The sequence below is a fragment of the Aphelocoma coerulescens genome, chromosome 3 (genome assembly GCF_041296385.1).
Source record: "Aphelocoma coerulescens isolate FSJ_1873_10779 chromosome 3, UR_Acoe_1.0, whole genome shotgun sequence".
In the NCBI taxonomy this organism is placed as follows: Eukaryota; Metazoa; Chordata; class Aves; order Passeriformes; family Corvidae; genus Aphelocoma; species Aphelocoma coerulescens.
In genome coordinates, this window is record NC_091016.1 from 32,751,223 (window position 1) to 32,770,953 (window position 19,731).

At 36.3% G+C, this 19,731-nt stretch overlaps 1 protein-coding gene across 3 annotated transcripts in view; it reads left to right on the forward strand.

Annotated features, from left to right (window-relative positions):
- CAMKMT (calmodulin-lysine N-methyltransferase) overlaps positions 1 to 19,731 on the forward strand; it is a 217,280-nt gene that overhangs the window by 171,887 nt on the left and 25,662 nt on the right. For all 3 annotated transcript variants that reach the window (XM_069009756.1, XM_069009758.1, XM_069009757.1), the window contains 4 exons: positions 427 to 487; positions 3,503 to 3,557; positions 4,610 to 4,673; positions 9,845 to 9,911. In XM_069009756.1, the coding sequence (XP_068865857.1) occupies positions 427 to 487; positions 3,503 to 3,557; positions 4,610 to 4,673; positions 9,845 to 9,911 (247 nt within the window). The remainder of the gene's footprint in view (positions 1 to 426; positions 488 to 3,502; positions 3,558 to 4,609; positions 4,674 to 9,844; positions 9,912 to 19,731) is intronic.

Here is a 19,731-nt window from a genome sequence, read left to right on the forward strand (position 1 = left end):
ATGTAGCTAATGAAAAATGAGAGGGCTCCTGTCTCCTGTTAGAAACAGGCAAATTTGGCCTTGAATCTGGCCTGATACAAACAGGTTGATGTTCATGTGAATGCCCAAGTGAATTAAATTTTATATGACTTTTAAAGTCATATAAAGTCATTGATTATCCATGTATATGTGTAGATATATGTGTATGTTTATGTGTGTGTGCATGTATCTATAAATTTCTGATCATTAGTTGTGATGAAATCTATGAAATACTCAATTCCAATGCTTAAATCATAGGTCTTCTTTTTATTTTTCTTTATTCCATGGTATTATGGCAAATATAGAAAATAAAAGTGGGTAGACGTCTGTAAATGGTAATATGCATTCAAATATTATTTTAGACCAGAAAAAATATGTTCTAAGAAGGCAAATATCTTTGTTTTATAGGTCTCTGGCCCTCTGAAGAAGTGCTGGCTTACTACTGCCTAAAGCATAATGAAATATTCAGGTACAGAGTTAAACATGAAAAGATATTTTCCAATCTCTTAGTTTTATTGTATCTGCATGGTAAAGATTGCTATGATTTAAGTCTTCAGATTAAATTTAAAATGTTCAAGGTGAAAGCATGTTGCTCTTAACAAAGAATTCTGAGCTGCCTTTGGGTACTAATATTGCACAGCAAGCTTTCTGCTATATGTCAAAGACTTTTGATTTCCACTCAAGGCGTTTTATTTCACTTTGATTTTTGGGAAACAAAAGTGAAGCTCCAATCGATCAGTGCTGATTGTGAAGGTCAGGAAAAATAAGATATTCTTTAAACTGACATCGTTGGAAAAGCAAGCAAAATATTATCTGATAAAATACATAAAAATCACTGCATATAGTAAGGGGAATTTGCACCTGTATTTAAGTGTTGTGAAACAGTTTTGAGACATCCTTATTCAGTTTTGAGTTTTTTCACATTTTCTAAACTTATAGAAGACAGTTATCAAGGCTCCAGTAGGAACATCTAAATATAAAATCCATCCTGCATCCACTTTCTTTCCCCCTGAGTACACTGAGATTTGCACTTGGAAACCCTTGAAGTTGCATTGTCTGGAGGATGAATAGGGTGCAAGAAAAGCCATTATAACAATGCATTTCGAGGCACAAATTGTGTTCTGTGCAAGGGTGTAAGGCTAATACCAAGTAAACCAGCTTGCAGTATACAAAATCCCAGTTTGTGTAAATATGGTGTTGGTAAAATCAGAAAGACCAAACTGTAAGTCCCTGCCCCTTGTACCAAATGAGCAACTTGCTCAGACTCCTGTCTGTAATCAAAGACGTGGCACCAAAGTGTGCCCTGGTCCATAAAGCCTCATTCCTACCCCATCCACCAGCTGAACACAGCCCAGCCCATTAGAGGAGGCAGCTCCTACACCTGACCTGGCTGCTCCTTCCTCCTAGGTTGGTTGTGTGACTTCTGCTGCTGTAGTGATGTCCCTGTAGCACTTGGCTTTCCAGCCCCGTGCTTATATGCTCTGCTTGTTCTCCAGGGCTCCTGACAGCAAACCTCCCAGTGCTGCTCACTCAGATGGCATTTTCCTAGTTTGGGTATGCAAGCTGTGATACTCAGAGACAACGATCAGGCAAACTTCCATGCAGTAAATGGGCTGTTTCACATCCTGATTTCTCCAGATTATGCCCTTCTGCCGGTACTCCCAGAGTAGAGTTTCTTATTTTATTCTCATTTATAAATGTCACTAAAGATTGCCTGAGAAACAGATACAACTTTTAAAATTTGCAAGTAAGGGAACTTTACAGTGAAATAAATTTTGTATGCATAAATATTTTTGTGTATATGTGTGTATGTGTATGCTCATATGCTATGTACATAGAAATTTGGTTCAAAATGCACTAGAAGCCTCACACTGGATCCTTTCTGTGTTTATTTCAGTAAGTATGATTCTTATAAAGGAGGAAGTGCCTTGCAAGTCTTATATATAACCATATGTATATACTTTTAATATATATAATACACGTGGTTTAGAAAAACTAAAACTTATTTGAGGAAAAACCTATAATCATTCTGTTTAAAAATCCAAATTGCAAATTTCCCATATTTGTTTTATATTCTTATTGGGTTTACATACAGCTCGTTCCTCCAAACTATGTCTTTCTTTCGTCTCATTTTGATTAAATAGGACAACTTGACTTTTTTCAAATGAAATTTGTGGTGTCTAAGAAAAATAAATCTAACCTGTCCTGACAGCAAGCATTATTATACAGTTATACAGCATAGTCCACTCACCTCAGTGAACAAAATATCAGCATCTGTATACTGATACTGATATGGCATCCTAGATGCTCTTTCTAAATATCAGTGTTGAGTGAGTAGGGAGGTGACCCTTTCAGATAAAAATAGACTTTCAGATGTTGATGTTTTAGGGGAGAAGAAAAGGTGCACCAAAACAAAAGCAACCAAAAAAAAAAAAAAAACCAACCAAAAAAAACCACCCACAAAACCAAACCCAACCAAACAGTTTAGCTAAAATTCCATTTTCTGCCTGTCAGAGGTGTCTCAATGGGAATCCTCCTGCCAACTGTAACAGTTGCCGCAGATTTTGCTATAAAGCAGCATGTTCCTAAACTGAGGCTCTGCCTTGCCCCAGACGCTGCTTCACACAGTTTCGGTGCGGGGTCAGCATCCCTCCCTCCTCCCCTCCTGGGGCAGGCCATGGCTCTGGAGGACATTCTTTATGGCTCCCCCTGCAAGCTCCCATCCGGCACACTCTCTGCGCCAAATTATATTTCACATGCGCGTCTTAATAACAGCACAGTATGGTCTAAGTTAAAAGCAGCCTTTTAGACCATGTATTCAGCCCTTTGATCGGGCTCAGTTTAGGCTCTTGACACTAACTTCGTTTAGTTTTCTGAGGCTTAACCGTTTGCTGTTCCCATCGTTGTTCATAACAGCATTGTTTGTAGGTCACTTGCAGTTTTAAGTGCTAATTGAAGGATCGGATTTCTTCGGGTGTAATTATTTTGTGGTATACAGCTTGCTTTAAAACTTCTCTCTTTTTAATATAAAAAGGCTTTTAGGCATAACTATATGGAGAGATATATAAATAATATTAATTTCCCCATTTACTTCTCTAGCTGTTTTTGCAAGAATGAATGTGGATTAACATTGTTATCCTTTCCTAACAATTATCTTTCGCTACTCTAGCTAGTTTAGTTCTAAAAGACAGAGCCATTGACAAGGGAAAAAAGGGAACCTTCTCAGATTTTTCAGCTCAGCGGTGGTAATGTTGCTCTGAACACTAATGAGGGAACCCCCACTGATTTGCCTGCTTTGTGACTTTTCTATTTCATAATTATTTTTAAAACGCAAAACGACATGAGGTAGCCTAGTCATGTCTCTACAACTTCCTGGTAGCTCAGTTCTTACTGCAGATGGCAATTTGTTCTTGTAACATATATGTCTCTCTGACCATTTTCATCTAATTTGTATGGGTTCTACCATTTCCTTTCTCTCTTTCAGGGACCTTGCTGTGTGTGAGCTAGGGGGTGGCATGACATGCTTGGCTGGGCTCATGGTAGGTCTTTTCTCAATTCCAATCCCATTCAGAGGAAGAAACAAAAGGAAAAATGTTCCAGTGCCTCCAACTGCTGGGTCAGAGAACTGTCAACAGCCTCAGCTGCGGTCAAGCTGCAGAGTCTTGAGAGACCTTCTAGATTGACTTGCTTTCGTATCATATTGATTTTATGGTTGCCTCGATGAGCAGAAACATTTTACCTCGGTGTAGTCAATATCTTTTGTTGTGACATTCCAGGCCACGTACGGTCTGTCTTTCATTGCCATAGCCGAAGCTTTTTTTTTTTTTCAGATTATAGTCCCATTTGCTAAGATACAGGAATAGCCTGGCGAATCACAGTTGGAGCACCATGATATAGCTGCTAATGTTTTGCCTGCATTATTACACCAACAAACATGATCCAGAGCTCTCGGTAATTAGATTCTTTTGAATTAGATTGGCCATTCAGGAGAGTCGTTCACCATTCTCTGGGTTCTGAGTCATGTATTCAGGAGATATTATGTAGCAGTGCAGTGCATTAGACAAGTTTTTATGTCTCTACAAATAAAAGCATATTGTTACACTGATTGGCATTTGACAAACCTGTCGCTCTTATACAATGTGTCGAGGTTACAGCCCAATGTGCGAGCATGTCAAAGCTCACAAAAAAATTACCCTTACAAAGCCATCTGCCTGCAATGCAAAGTTATATGAAGGGCATCAGGCAGTCAGACAGAAGCAAGCTGAAAGGCAGAGTGACAGCCTTGTATGATGGCTCTACTAGATAAACAGAAGCCCGCAAATGAAAGCCTCTCAGAATACCATCATCGGCTGTCACAATGCAATTACGGAACAGAATGATAGCAAGATAGAGGCTCCCGCAAATGGAATGATAAAAGTATTGACTGATTTGATTGAATGATTAAAATAATGCAGACATAAAATGAAAAAAGATTGAAGATTGTTACAGAGAAATAGGTGAGGAAGCATGATACTGAAGGCTTGTCACTCCTGTCTTCACTTCCACACAGACAAGCATATTTGCTCATTGTTTGCTGTGCTCTTTTTTTCAGGTTGCTATTTCTGCAGATGTCAAAGAAGTTCTGTTAACTGATGGAAATGAAAAGGCCATCAAAAGTATCCTTATTCAGATAGAAAACTGGTTTGTTGTGCTCGTTCCTTTTTACTGGCTGAGTAACAATCGATATAAAGACAGACAGCATGGGGCATATTAAGAAAAAGTCCCCACATAAGTAATTAAAAAACAGATGTGGAATATCTTGAACAGACCAGCAGCTTCACCCATAATAAATGCCACATTTTCTCCATTAATTAAAAATGCACGTGTTGGTATAGAGCATGTACAGTAGTAAATATTTGTCTTGTGGTTGAGTGCTGGAAGATTCATGTGTGCATGCTGCACGTTACAGGACGTGTAGCAGGGAATCAAATCATTAACTCCCCTTCATCTATCTGTTTTGCCTAAGAGCTAGGGGTTTTTTCCTACTTTCAGATACTTAAAACATACCCAGCATTCATATATTGTCAGAGCTTTTCCAGTATATGTTGAAATGTTTCATTGTTGCTGCTAAGTTATAACTGCCTACAAATTACCCATTTAGTCTGCTTAATCAATTACCAATTTATCATTATTTCTCTTGATGTAAGATTGCAAAACTCCTCTGTCCCTTGTAGAAAGTATTTCATTGTATTTCTTATATTAGAATAAATTGCTATTATGCCCTTCTAATAGGAACATATAGTTCAGAAAATTGAACTGGACTTGGGCTAAGCAAGAGAATGAGTGAGCATAATTTGTGGCCACATTAAATATCAGCAGAGAACAAGAACAGATATATACAGTGAATACTAATAGCCCTTAGAAACTGAGAGGAAAAAAAGGAAGATATCTATTTGCTTTTGTTCCTGGATAATCTTTCCATTTACATTTTAAGGCAGGCTAATTTTTCAGGTTTTGCCCACTGCAGCATCAGAATTATTTCTATTTGAGTTTTGTGTGTATTTGAGAACTAACATAGTGAATGCTTGGTAAAAAAAAATGAAGAGTTAAACTAATCTGTGGCTTAAATAAATTGCAGTTGCTGATGCCTCTTAAAGCAGGAGACATTTCAGTGTAATAATTTTAGCTACTACCTTTAAAAAAGACTTTCTCTGAGGTAACTGAGGTAACTATAACTGCTGACAACACTCGAACAATTTCATGTTAAAAACAGGCAATCCTAGATCATATCTGTTAAGACTTGAAGTAAGCCTGCTAAAAGTCTCTTTTTTCTTGAAAAGGCAAGTTCTCACCTGTGTTCCAGGGATTCTTATTTTGTTAAATTCTAGGGTGTTAAGACTTGTGTCCTGAGGAGGAAGTATTCATTATTCTGTGTATTTTAATCAGCACCACCCCTTCCAATCTTTCTTCCATGTAATTATAAAGATTAAAAATGTGGGAGAAAAAGAAGTGTTTCAAAACTAGCCTAAAAAACCAGACTCATGTTGTGTAGAAGCATAGGTATTTAACAAAAGGTCATTTTACCCACAAAAAAGCTTCAGGTGGGCTCAGTAATCATCAAGTCAGCAAATGTCTTGCATAGCAGATTCCATAAACATACCTGAACTTTTTTGAAATGTAGAAGACTTTTATAACAAGGGAAATTGGTGAGTGCTAAAGTATTCACTCAGTCTTTGGAATTAAACAAATAAAAGTGCTTTTATTCCTGAAAAAGATACAGTTAATGTTATCTAATTATCACACCTTAGTTTTTCACAATATGTTTTAGAAATGTCTTCTGTTCCCAAAAGTCTTACAAGAGGTCTTCATCTGTATTCACACAGTGAATCCCTTTCAGGGAAGCGATTGGTGGACGGCTCTAACAGGAATTTATTTTTCTTTTTTAACATTTGGTGCTCCGAAGGCTCAGCATTCAAAGTGCTTTTATTGTGTTGGATTTTACAATGGGCTTAATATTAGCAGGGTGCCAAAGTGCAGCAGGCTAAGAACTTTACCATGTAGGTGAAATGTAGCCTTGAAAGTGCACATAATAAAATTTATGTTGCATTTTATATGGTTTATGGGCTTCAGTAGTAATTTTATGATGTATGTTATGGTAATTTTCTTTTGCACTCTTTTCTGTAGTGACTGACTATAATAGAAGTTTAGGCTAAATTTAGATCTGTTTCAGCCACAGCAGACTCACTGAAATCAGTATAGAATTTTAGGTGTAACTGGAAATGGCGTTTGCCCCAAGTGCCGCTGATGACAAATGATGTATTTTTGCTAGTTCTTATTATTACAGATGGTATTTTTTAATTGTTTAGCATACCAAATTAAGGTAATGTGGGATAAAATACTGTTTTCTTTTCTAGATTCTGCTCTTCAGGAATAGTTAATGCCTAGTATTATGTTTCTTATGTAGGTATTTTAGATTAAAATAATCTTGTTTTAAAATTACTGTTTACATCTTCCCTTTAAATTTCTTAGGAAGCTTAAATTACATGCCAGTCATACTATAATATCCAAAAATTACTTTCCAAAAAGTAAAAGTGGTTGTCAACAAAAAAAGAAAAAAATCCCTGTCAGAAGCCAGGAAATCACCAAGCAAGCCTGCTAATTATTCTTAATGGGCAAGATGAGCACATTAAGAAACAAATGAATACATCAGTGAAATGTAATTGAAAATCGACCTGGCAATAGTGCATTGCATCTGAGAATCTGCCTTTGTATTATCAACATCATCATAATTATTGTTGTTTTTGTTGTTGCTATCACTATTCAGTGAGCATAACTAACAGCTTTGCTTTGTGAAATCTCAAGCTTTTGAGGATTTGTTTTTTCTTTTAATTTTTGACGTGCTTCCTATTAGTCTCCATTTCATACTGCCACGTGAAGTATTCACTCTGTATGTTTTCAGTATCTATAATAGGACATGTTATTGAAACGTTAGAAGTTAAAAAAAATTTAAGAATTAGTCAATTTCACATAATTGTTGTCATTCTAACCCTCTCACTGTGAAATATATTGCTATATTTTATATTAATCAATGATCTTATGTATGATGTTTATGGAGGTTTTTAAAAGGACATTATGGTTTGAGCTGCTAGACCGTTTAAAAGACTTCACTCTAACTCCTTTTGCTTATCATGAGCAGGTTTTAATTGATTAAATAGATAATTTATATTGCAAAATCAATAAAATCGAGACAGATGTTACTCCTTTTGCTACCTTGTTCAGAACTTTATTGTTGATTTAGTGTGTTTTATCTAAATTCTTTCAGTATCATTTAAATAAGGAAAGTATCAGGATTAAAAATATAGACATTTCAAGAGAATAATAATAAAGATATACATGGGCAAAGTTATCAGATTCATCCCTCATTGTAATTATGGGTGATATGCATTCAGATACAAATTTTCCAACTTAGCTAATATCTGTGTCGTAAGTCAGTCATGAACATCAAATTTTATTTCCTCAAAACACTGGAAGTATCTTTACTCACTTTGACATGTCCAAATCCAAGGATGAGGTTCTTTTTAGTAAAAATTGTCTCCTGTTTCAGAGAGGCTGTGTACTTTCTGCCTTAGCTCTGTTTCACACCATGCACTGGTGACTTGAACTACTGTCTGAAAGCATCAATAATACAAAACATTGTTGCAGTGCACTATAATGGCCATTAAAATACAGTGTATGGATCTTTAAACAGTCCTGGGAAATTTAGGTTAGAAGGGTCATGTTTAGCCTGAATGCCCGAAAACATGGGCTCATAAATAATTTTAAAAAGCTAGTGTTAACATGTTTACAACCATTATTAATAGTTTTTCTCAGTCATATAATTTAAGTGCAGTGTAGCTAATTTATCAACAATATTATTTCTGCCCCTACTTAAAAGCAGCATGCTTTGCTCATGAAGTTATTTACGCCTTCCTTTTGCTGTACAGGTATAGACCATTCATTTGCTACTCCTCATATTGTGAAAAAGATTTAAAAGGCACATCCAAGCTACAGACATTTGTTTAAACCAGTTTTCTGTCATTCCATTTCTAGTTTTTGACTTCACAAAATACCAGTTGTCTTTTCCCATGTTTGGATAGAGTCTTTCCTGAAATAACTTTTCTTAAATAACCAACTCTGTTAGGAAGGCCAATTATGTGATTTCAACAAAGCAAAGAAAAAGATGTATCAAATAAAAGAAAAAGATGTATCAGTGATATTTCAAATTAGCCTGACTCTCATATTCCATTTTCTTATAAGAGCACTTTTGAAAGCTCTGACATATTTTGTGGACCTAGAAACATCCTCCTAATTAGCATCAGATTTCCCATACCTTAAATAAAAAAGAGGGCTCTTCTACATCTTTACCAAAAATGTTTAAGATAATTATTTACCTTTGAAAGTGAACCATTCAGATATGTATGGATTCACACTGAGTAACAATTAATATTCTCATAGTTTTCACTGACTTGCTACACCTTTTCCTTTCAGTGCCTTCTCACTAACCACAAATGGTTGATTATGAAGGTTGTCTTTCTAGCCATAGATGACTAGGCTCAGCTCCCCCAGAAACTTTTCCTTGATAGCCCTTGCTTTAACCTGCCTGAATGGCAACCCAAATTTGTGACATGAACTTCCAAATTACAAGAAGCTGAGACACAAGGCTGAGGGCCTGTCATGGTATCTGAGGGGAAGAAAAGGCATTTATTGCTTTGCACTCTTTTTTAGTTGGTTCCAAACCATTCTCAAGAAAGCAAATGGACTGGAAACTCCTTTGCCTATAGGTTAAAGAGCTCCTGTTGTGTGTTGGATTCACCAGGAACATAGGTGTGTGCCTTGTGGGTAGGTTCTCAAAATACATAAGCCTTCAGCTTTTCTCAGCATTGGGTATAGTGATTCAGTGAAAGGTGAAAAGCAGCACAAACTAAACTGGACATTTAGTGGTTATGTGAAAAAAATTCAGTTCTCCATGGCTTTAATTCTTATATTTGTAAATAGGTGCCTTTAAATATATCTGAGGTATGGGGCATATTTTTTCACTTCCCTCTATAGCTACAGGGCTAGAAATTCCTTAAATGAAAAAGTAAATAGTGGTAGGAAACTAGAGCGAATTGCTGTGTAGATATAAGGCTGATGTGCTAGAGTACAATATAAAATGTATGTTTCTGAAAAAAAGATTGACTCTTTGCACAGATTAAGAAGAACAAACAAATAAGAATGTTATGAAGACATTAGAAATGCAAAAGAGTTGGGTTTATTATTTTTATTGTTGCTCTGGTTTTGTAGATAATTCTTAACAATTATACTGCAGATGTAAATGAGATCATCACAAGAAACCAAAATGCTGGAGTATTTAAGGCTCAGAAAGTGTCAAGCTGGTAAGATTCTACTAAACTTTTTTACTGATTCTTGCATGTACTTCTGTATTAATGTGGATGTGAAATGTATGAAGAAGTGTGAAAGTGTGACCTGTGTTACTGATGCTGACACAGGTGTATATATAATATAAGAATTTAAGTGATGCAAGGCAGAAATTTAGAAGTATTAAAAAAATTAGCAAATACAGTATGGCTAACCTTGGTGACATAACCTCTCTTTCCTTTTTATCTTTTTTTAAATATGTCTCTTCAACCTATGATTTAGTGCACGGTTGAAATTTGGCTGCTTCGGAGTCAACACTACCCATAGTACTGAAAATGAGATTTGCTATGAATGTACCTAAATCTCTGGCACATTTCATTTTAAATAGCTCTGAGAATTCCGGGTGGCAGCAAATCCCATTTGCCCCTGAGGTAGCCCCTGTTGGAGCATCCATGGGAGATTTTTTGGTCATCCTGTCTGTGTGATCATTAATATGTTGTCACTGTGAGGACAGAAAGGGAACATGGGAACCAAGCACAGTGTATTCATCTCTTCTAGTACTTTAAAAGTAGATTATAAAGCACTTCATATTTGTGGTATAAGGTTAAGAATTAGAAAATGGTTACCCAAGAGCAAATAGTACACTCTTATTTGTGTGTCTAAATTTTTTTTTTGATGACTCACTGTGCAGAAGGGCACTCAGTCCTTCTAAAACTGACAAAAGTAAAGCTGAAAAAGGGCTGAGAAAGGCAAAGTGTTAGTGCAGAATAAGCTTACTCACACAGAGGGTTAAACCCATACAATTTTAATGGCTATCATTCATGTCATTTAACCCTATGCCTATGTAGCCATTCTGTGTAGAGAAGTTCGTTTAAGTGAGCACTTAGGGCTAGAAAAATTCTGCCTTCATTAGGGTATGTGTGCATATAACTTAGAGATACATCTCTGCATCCTAATAAGAGCCTGCCAAGTAGACAAAGGCCATGTGGATCCCAGGAATGGTCTTTCAGGTTCCATATTCTGAACACCTCTTGTGAGCAGCCTCAGACACTCTGCAGAGGAGAGGCTGTGTGCTGTGTCCATCCAGAAGCTTAGATTTTTTTAGATTTCCAATTACATTATACTTTGTGTGAGATTTCAGATTTCATCCCTTGTCAAGACTTCAAACCTGGTCTTTTAGATATCAATCAAAAGCACATTTTCTACCCTGTCCTCATTTACATTTATCTAATGCTTAAGGTCATTTGTGATCATTTGAGTGTATTTCAGCATATGGAATCAGTGAATAATAGATTTCAGCCTCATGCTGTGAAGAAAGATTGTGTTTTTACAAGACATGATGTTGTTTACTGGGTGTTAATAATCACTAATTAATAAACATATCTAGACGTCATAAAATGTTGCATTTTAAGGAGTAAAGATGTCAATTGTTTAACTTATTGAGTGCAATAGCATCTGAGGCCTTATTTGCATAAATAAAATTATTAAATTACAAAATTATGGTAAGTACTATATGAAAACATAAGACTCATTATAATAAATGCTTGCTTTTTAATTCTACATTCTTAAGGCTTTTGCAGATTCATTTTAACAGTATAAAGTTTTACAAAATAAGTATTCAAATGACTCTGTAATGGATTGATCAGTCCTTCAGATTCAGTAATGACTTGTGACGCAGCAACAAAGTGATATGATCCTTTCTTAATGCCTTGAAGGAACTAAAAGGCTGATGTAAAGTCTGAAATATTACTGTAACCTTGATTCACTTTTCCTGCTAATGAAAACCTTAGTTACATAATGGTTTTGGGGAGAAAAAAAAAAAGGAGGAAAAAACCCCACAATAAAATGAAGAAAATATAGTGTTTTGGAAGGCAGAATGCAACACTGGCATGCAAAGTGATATTCAGTGACTTCTTTTATATTGATCAGGTCTTGCAGGCAAATTAATATAGTGATGTATGTAAGTGACTTTCTGAGCATCAATTTAATCTGGAGAAGGTGTGGTTTTTGCTGTAAAGTGTCCTTTAGAAAGTGTCCAGTATTGCAACTTCACAGTGGGCAGTGCAAAGATTCTTTCCATATGAAAGATAATTAGGAATAGACCCTTCTCACAGCACCTTTGTCTTATGTCAGGATCTTGCACTCTTTTCCTTGCACAGGAGCAGAAATTATGAGAGTCAGTTTGTGACTGTTCTGGATATTTAAGTCTAGGCTTAGAAAATATGCCAAAACCTGTATGGAACAAAAAGGAACAATCTGGTATCAGCCAAGACAAGTTAGATTTAGACGACCTGCTATACATTTATTTATTTAGATTTATACAAAATGCAGTAAATGAGCACTTATGTAGCCCTCTGCCAACTCTTAATTATTGTTTAAAAATACAGTAATGTAAGCCAAACTGGCAGTTTGTCATATTATGTTTTATAATTTAATAATAGATATTTAGTAAACAGTTTACTTTGCAGTGGATATAAAATTCTATTTTATTTTTCATGAATATGCCCAGGATTTCTCACTTATGTTTACTGGAAATAGGTACAGTAATACTATCAAGTTACTAGTAATGTCTTGCCATAGGGAAGGGTGTTAATACCATGTATGGGTTTAACAATTTTATTTTTGTCACAGTTCAGAAATTATCCATGAATTCTATTGTTTCCCCTATAACTTAGCATATGATCTATCCTGACAGCGTTCTTTGTAGTATCAGCTGTTATTGGTTTGGCATGCATTATATCATTCTTTTAACAGGTCCACCAATCAATAAATTAGCAATAACAAAGTCAAGGAATCCTTGCTCTTTATCTTCTCTTTGTTTTAATGGGTAAATCTTCCTGAAACATCTGTTTGGGTAGTAGAAGTTTGAAAAATCGGTGTTATTACAAATGTCATAATGGAAAAACTTTACTGAAGAGGAAGGCCTGCAATATATCCTGCAGGTTAACAGACTCAGTCTGTCCTACCGACTAGGGAATTTGTTCTTCCTTCAGATTCCCTTGTCCTAGAACATGGAAATCTGTTAAGAACAAAAGTTGTGTTCTAACTGCTGATATGGGACCTGTGGAGTTTTAGCTGTGGACAAGTCTATTGTTTTGCTAAGAGTTGCCTCAGAGAGATTAGTTTTCACATGAGGATGTAAACAAGGACATGTAATACCAAGCCAGTAAGAGAAATGCTTGTGGCTGTGCACCCTTTGGTTTGATTAGTAATAGTGTATCATATACTCTTTATTCATTCCACATTCATGTTGACAGCCCACATCAAGAATGAATGACCATGTAACCAAAAGGGAAAATTCCTTCTGCTTAAAGACTAACAGAGAGGTTATAATTTTATCCGAGATTTTAGTGTTCCTTACCAATGTAATGCAATTACAAGCATCCAGAACTAAATCCATAATGAAATAGTCTTTCAAAATACTAAATGACATCAAGCATAACAGTGGATGAGATTTCAGTGATAAAGCACTGAACTATATTGTCCTGATTCTGTTCTTGTATTAGTTGCCTCTTTGTAATTGCAAAGTGAATATTTTACCTTACTGCAATGTTCTTCAAATATGTCAACTTCATAACTTTCCTGATATCAACTGGTCATGTAGCAGCTTCCATCAATATGGAACAGACTTAATAAAGACTCTCTCTCTGGTTTCATTTGTCAAAATGTCCTGAGTGTTGGTAAATTCAAACTTTTGGAGAACATTTTATTGAATTCGCTGTGTTTGTCACCTTAGCAACCCTATAGGAATCCCTTTCTTCCAACTACTTTTCCTGTCTCCTCAAGTGACACTCTTGCATGACAGCATCTGTTGGTAAGGAGGAAGCTGCCAAAAGGAACATTTCCTGCTCTTTGGTTAGGAAGAAAAGGCTGCTGCTTCCTGCTCACTTAATTTGATCACTTCATGTATATGTGGGAAGAATGGTTTGTGTGCTCATGTCCATTCTGAAGTTGTAGATCTTTATCACAGAAAACTCAACTCAGGTGCAAAGCATTCCACACCTCTGATCATACTTGCCCTGCTCTGTATCTTTTCCGGTTTCAATTTTTTTCATTATTTTTAGATGACTGTGATCAGTACTGCATTCAAAGTGTGCATAAATAGGTATATGTAGTGCAATAATTACACTTTTTGTTCCCTTTCTAAAAATGCCTAACAGTGATTTGCTTTTTTCACTGCAGTTGAGCACAGAGCTAATAGTTTCATGACACTGTCTGTCACAACATCAGGAACTTTCCGGTGATGGTCAGTTTGGACACCTTCATTTTCTGTATCAAGTGAGAATTATTTTTTCCATTGTGCGCTTTGCATTTATCCACACTGAATTTAATCTGTCATCTTATTGTCCAACTACTTCATCCTTCTGCAATCCTTCACAGTCTGCTCTTTTCCTTACTGTCTTGAATGACTTCTTACCATCAGCAAACTTTGCCACCTCGGTGCTCATCTCTTGTAAACATTTTGAATAGAACATATCCCAGGGGAACTCTGCTGATTATGTCCCTCCACTGTGAGAATTGACCATTTGCTACTACCCTGTTCCCTGTCTTTTGTTCTATTATTTAGCCATGTCAGGACTCTTCTTCAGTGACAGTCTATTTTCCTAGAATGTTGATAGTGAGGGTCTTTGCCAATAGCTTTTTGGAATCAGAGGCAGGCTGTCTTACCCAGATGGCCCTTATCTGCATACTTGCTAATGCCTTTGAAGGGCTCAATGTTTATAAAACATGACTTTCTTTTACAGAAGATATATCAATAAAGGCTTCTGAGGTGAAATGTCTTCAGTTTCTTCTACAGTGAAGTGAATATTTTGCATGCAAAGAATTAATTTCACCTCTCTGAAATGTTCTTATCCTCTGTGAGTGCCCATTCTGTATCCCAATTATCAGCTGGCAGGAAGATTTAGCACAAAAGGAAGAGTTCCCTTATTTTTGCCCTGCCTGATTTTGTTATTATATTTAATTTTGCAAGTTTGTGATTCTTTCCTCAGTTGGGTGCAACTTCAGCTTTTGGAGGAATAATCAAATAATCTTTTATACCATTTAACTATATCAGCTGACTTTCACAAACTTCCAAGCCTCTCCTATTTGTGTATTTCACACAGTTGTGTTGACTTAATTAAGTGTATTTTAAATTGCATTGTAGCTTTGTCTGTCTTCTTTATGAGGCCAGATAAGAATACATAAGGAGGAAAAATTTAAAAGTTATCAAGCTTTGTAAAAAATTTCTATGAGTTTGGAATAACAGGGAAAAAAGTAAGGTGTAAAAGTATCACATTGCATAATTTTAAATCATTCTTCCTGAGATCTTTGACTATTTCATGGTAGTCTCTTAGCTTAAAAAAATTGCTCTTGGTAAATTCCTCTTGTACTCTGTTGGGCTGCACAAAAAGATTAGAGGGAAAACACTGATATGAGCAGGTTTAGATCATTCTTCCCAGGGCTTTAAAGGAAAATTTGCTTGAGATGTTAGAGTCAAAGTTCATTTGTTCCATTCCATTTTTGTATCCATCATTTCAGCCACCTTCTACGTTATTTCCTGGTTTATGTTGTTACCATTGTACCTTTGTCTACCCTTCCTTGTCTAACTTGGCTCTACATTAGTAGGCAGTCATCAAGTACAGCTTGCACACTTCCAGTAGGTTCTCTCCTTCACAGGCACTCTGGACTAATCTTTGCCATGACAAACTTAAATTTTGACAAAATGATGTTTACAGTGTTGTCTTTGTTTATTTCATTAACACTCAGTTAATAGTTATTCAAACATTAACCAAGGATACTGAAAATGGATGAGGTTCAGGAAAGGGGCAGAAGAGTGAATCAGGGTTTGGAAATGAGAGAGTTAAAGAGCTCCATTTACTTGTCAAAGAAATTACTTGATTGTTAAGAAATGAATTGATTTTGATCTGAAAGTCTCATGTGAAGAAAAAAAAATCTTTAATAGAAGATCAGTCTTTAATCTAGTTTACAAGTACCTAACAAGATATAGAAATTGAAGCAAGGCAAATTCAGTCTAGAAAAAAATGAGATTTGACAGAATGATAATACATTAGAACATCTTTCCATGGGGAGTGATAGTTTCTTAAGCAGTGAATGTGTTTGAATCTTCCTGAAACACATGTATTAATTTCCTGAGATATATGGGCTTGATACAGAAATTTGAAATCTTGGATGTGTGTTGTGGTCCCTTCTGCCCTGAGAATTTAAACACCTGTGAGCTACATTGTCTCTGCTGTTTTTAATTCTTCCTCCATTTGGTCCTTCTGGACCTGCCTTGTTCATGTCACATTCTTGGGTTTTTTTCTTCTGATTCCCTTGATTATCCTCCCTATGAGTAGATTATTTTCCGTAGAGCAAGAGGCTTCTTTTCCTTCATATTTTTGCACAAGTCTGATCCTATCAGTACAGTGGTGTCCTATGTGCTTATGCTGTCTTGCACTTTGAAATTGTGTGGTTTTTTTATACCGTATCATTCTGAATTAGAATTTGAGAACCATCAATTTTTTTTCCTGAATGTACTGCATGGCGCTGGCTAAAAACAGTAGTCAGTTTCCAAATAAAGGCTGATTTAGATTATAGGGATATAGAGGAGGGATGTGAAAAGGCAAATTCACAAACACAACTGGTGATTTTTTATTAATATCTTTTTCATACAAGATATTCTCACTTCTTTTAAATAAATAGCCACACTTTTGCTGAATGTTGGCTTGTGATGTGTCTACAAAATGAAAAAATTTATTCTACAACAGTTGTATTTACATGCAGTGCATTAATTATGTCCCAAAAACTTAGTAGCTTTTGATACACAGCAAATGTGTAAGTGTTAGGACTGTTAGTTTTGAAGACAAAGCTGTAATGTTCCCATCTGAATTTTAGCCAAATATGTTGTACGAAATAAGAGAGAGAAAATATGTTCTTAGAATAAGGAATAAGGCACGTGTGTAACTTAATAATACACTTTGAAAAAGGAACTTTTAGGCAGGAAAACCTAGATAGGATCATGGAATCATAGAATATCTAAGTTTGAAGAGGCCCATAGCTGGGTGTGGTGATTTTTTTCTTTTTTCATATTACCATGTTAATGTGTTGAGGTTTCATCATGAATTGTTGTACCAGATACTGTGTAAACACAGAGCAAAAAGGCAGCTTGTGTTAGAAAATCTGTGACCTAAAACCAGAGATAGATATGGTGAGGAAGGATAATAAGGATAACTGAAGTCAGCATGAGAGGCAGAGTTGGAGGCACAAGAGCCTCTTCTCAGTTTTTGAAGGTGCTGTTTTAAAGGACAGTTTCAAGGACAATGGAGTGAGTTTGTGAATGTTATGGATAAAGTAGCAGAAGAAAATTGTACAGGTGCTTGCTTGAAAAGTTAAGTGGAAGATGTAGACTGACATTAGGGCTGATTAAAGAAGGGACTTCTCCTTTCAATATTGAATGAGAGATGAAAAATAGGGAAGTGAACTGTTGTGAAGCATTTGGAAACGACAACTTGCAACTTACCTGGAGGAGTACAGAGAAAGATGACAAGATCAGGGTTGTAGGCAAGGAAAACAACCTTTACAGCAGCCTGCTGAATGAATATTGATATGGCAAGCTGTCCCAGATTGAGATAAATTCGGAGGAACGTCTGAATTTGAACGTCCTCTGATAGAGTGCAGATTACAGCCATCCCTCCCCCACTGGGTTTGGGAAGGAAAAAATTTTCTTGAAGGAAAGTGAAAGGGAAAAAAACTATTTATTTAACAGACACAATGCACAGTGGGAAAAGAATAATGCCAAATAATGAAAGCTCTTGCTGTGGAGAGAAACCTGGGAAGATGTCAGTCCTTTCTGTGGGTGTGGTCTCTCTCTCTCTCTTTTCTCTGGAGCTGGGTCCAATGTAGGCCCCTCCAGGCCTCAGTGGAAAGCTCTCCTGGTGAGTTCTGGTGTTCTCAACAGTTCCAGAAGAGAAGAAGAAGAAGCTGAAGTCCCAGGGAAACAAAGGAGTTTAACTCTCCATCTCTTCTGAGAAAAGGAGCCAAGAGCTGGGAAAAGCCGGAAGGTGCTTTTCTCCGCTCTTCAGGAGCAGCAGCTGCTATGTCTGTGTCCTCGGAGCACAAGCTGCTTTGAAAAGTTTGTCTGCCTTTTTTTTCCTTCTCTCGCACCCAGTTTTAAAGGCACAGAAAGTCACAGGAATCATGTCTGGGCATAGAGCGGCGATAGGGGATACACATCATGAAGTCACCCCAAGACACAAGCTTGCATTTTCCAAGAGCAGAGAGAACAGTATTGTGATGTTTAGATGTAAGTGATGATGACATGGTCAAAAGGTTGAGTGGATTGGTAAGAAACCTCTTAGAGGTACTATGAAGAGAGAATAAGCAGCAGAGCTGAGTTATGCAGATACAGAGAAAGCTCTAAGCTGAGCCTAGATTACAGACTAGAATTAATGGTTATATCCAAAGGGATCCATAAAATGTGGTTACAATGCTTTCTGGTACTTTAGATGCAGTGAGCTTCTCACTCACTGAGGCTCTGAAAAATACTGATTAAAGGGTCTGTATGCACAGTCTGAAGTAGAGAAATGAGTAGGTTTTTAGCTTTTATGGATGAGATAGCCCAGAAACGAAGTTCAGAGGAAGAAAAGGTTGAGGTAGAACATTGTGAAATTATCACAAATGTGGGAAATGTTTGAAGATAATCTTGAGAAGAGAACATTTTCAAAATTGTAAGACAATTAAAAGAACCCAAGCAGAAAACAGTGGAATTTAGAAAAGAGCAAGATTTTATTTGGTTTAAGAGACAAGAAATGTCCAGGAGGATAAAGTGCAGATATTAAGCCTAGCTGAGAAAAATCATTAGTATATCTTGACAAGAGCAGGTAAGTGACACGGAAGTTACCGAAACCTGCAAGGACATTGTTAGAAGAATGTGTCCATTGGCAATTGTAAATATCACATTAGAGATGCTTAGAAATCTAAGAGGAAAGGGAAAATGGTTGTACCTGTAGTTGAAAGCTTAACTTGGGTCCCTTCAAACCAGATATGCACTGTAGGGAATGAGATAATGGATAAGAATACAAAGCAAAGTGAAGCAGTGAAAGTAAGAAAGGCAGAAGGTGAAGGAAGGTGGAGAAATAAGAGCAGCCTTGTGAGAATATAATAAGAAGGATGGGGAAATTATAGCAGGCAAATTTGCAAGATTCCTCAGAGGAGTTGTAATGATAGGTGTACACATTGCCACTATCACTAGATTAAAATCCATCTTCTTAATCTTTATACAAAACTAAGGAATCTCAAACTGAGATCAAGGTGCAGAGAAACATCCTGATGATGCCTTTTGTTAATGTGTTAATGAACTTGGTTTCTTAATGTCATAGAAAAAGTCATATAAGCCTCCAGACAAAATCTTTACCTGAACCTGTATACTTTCCAATGATAATGCTTTTCAAAGATTGAAACTTAAATTAAAATATGAAAAGAAGAGGTGGGTAGATAGGGATTCTTGGTAGCTGTTCATCTGCTAATTGGGACTATTTTTTTAATCCTTATTAAAACTACTAATGCATTCTGAAGCAAGTAAGGCTTTTGTGTCTTTTGTCCTTTTTTCTAATTTTGAATTTTTGTCTTTATCTGCACAACTACTTATCTGCTAATTTGAGAGCTACTCTAGCTTGTGCCATTCATCACAAGAACATCTTAGAGGGTCTTGGAAATGGTTCAAATTTTAACAATCAGAGACTTAACCTGTTTTTTCTCATATGAGTTACCTGCCTAGACACACTAGGAAGACAAACACTGAATAACAGAAGTTGAATAATAATAGTAATGAAGAATTTTGCATGAGAAATAAAACCT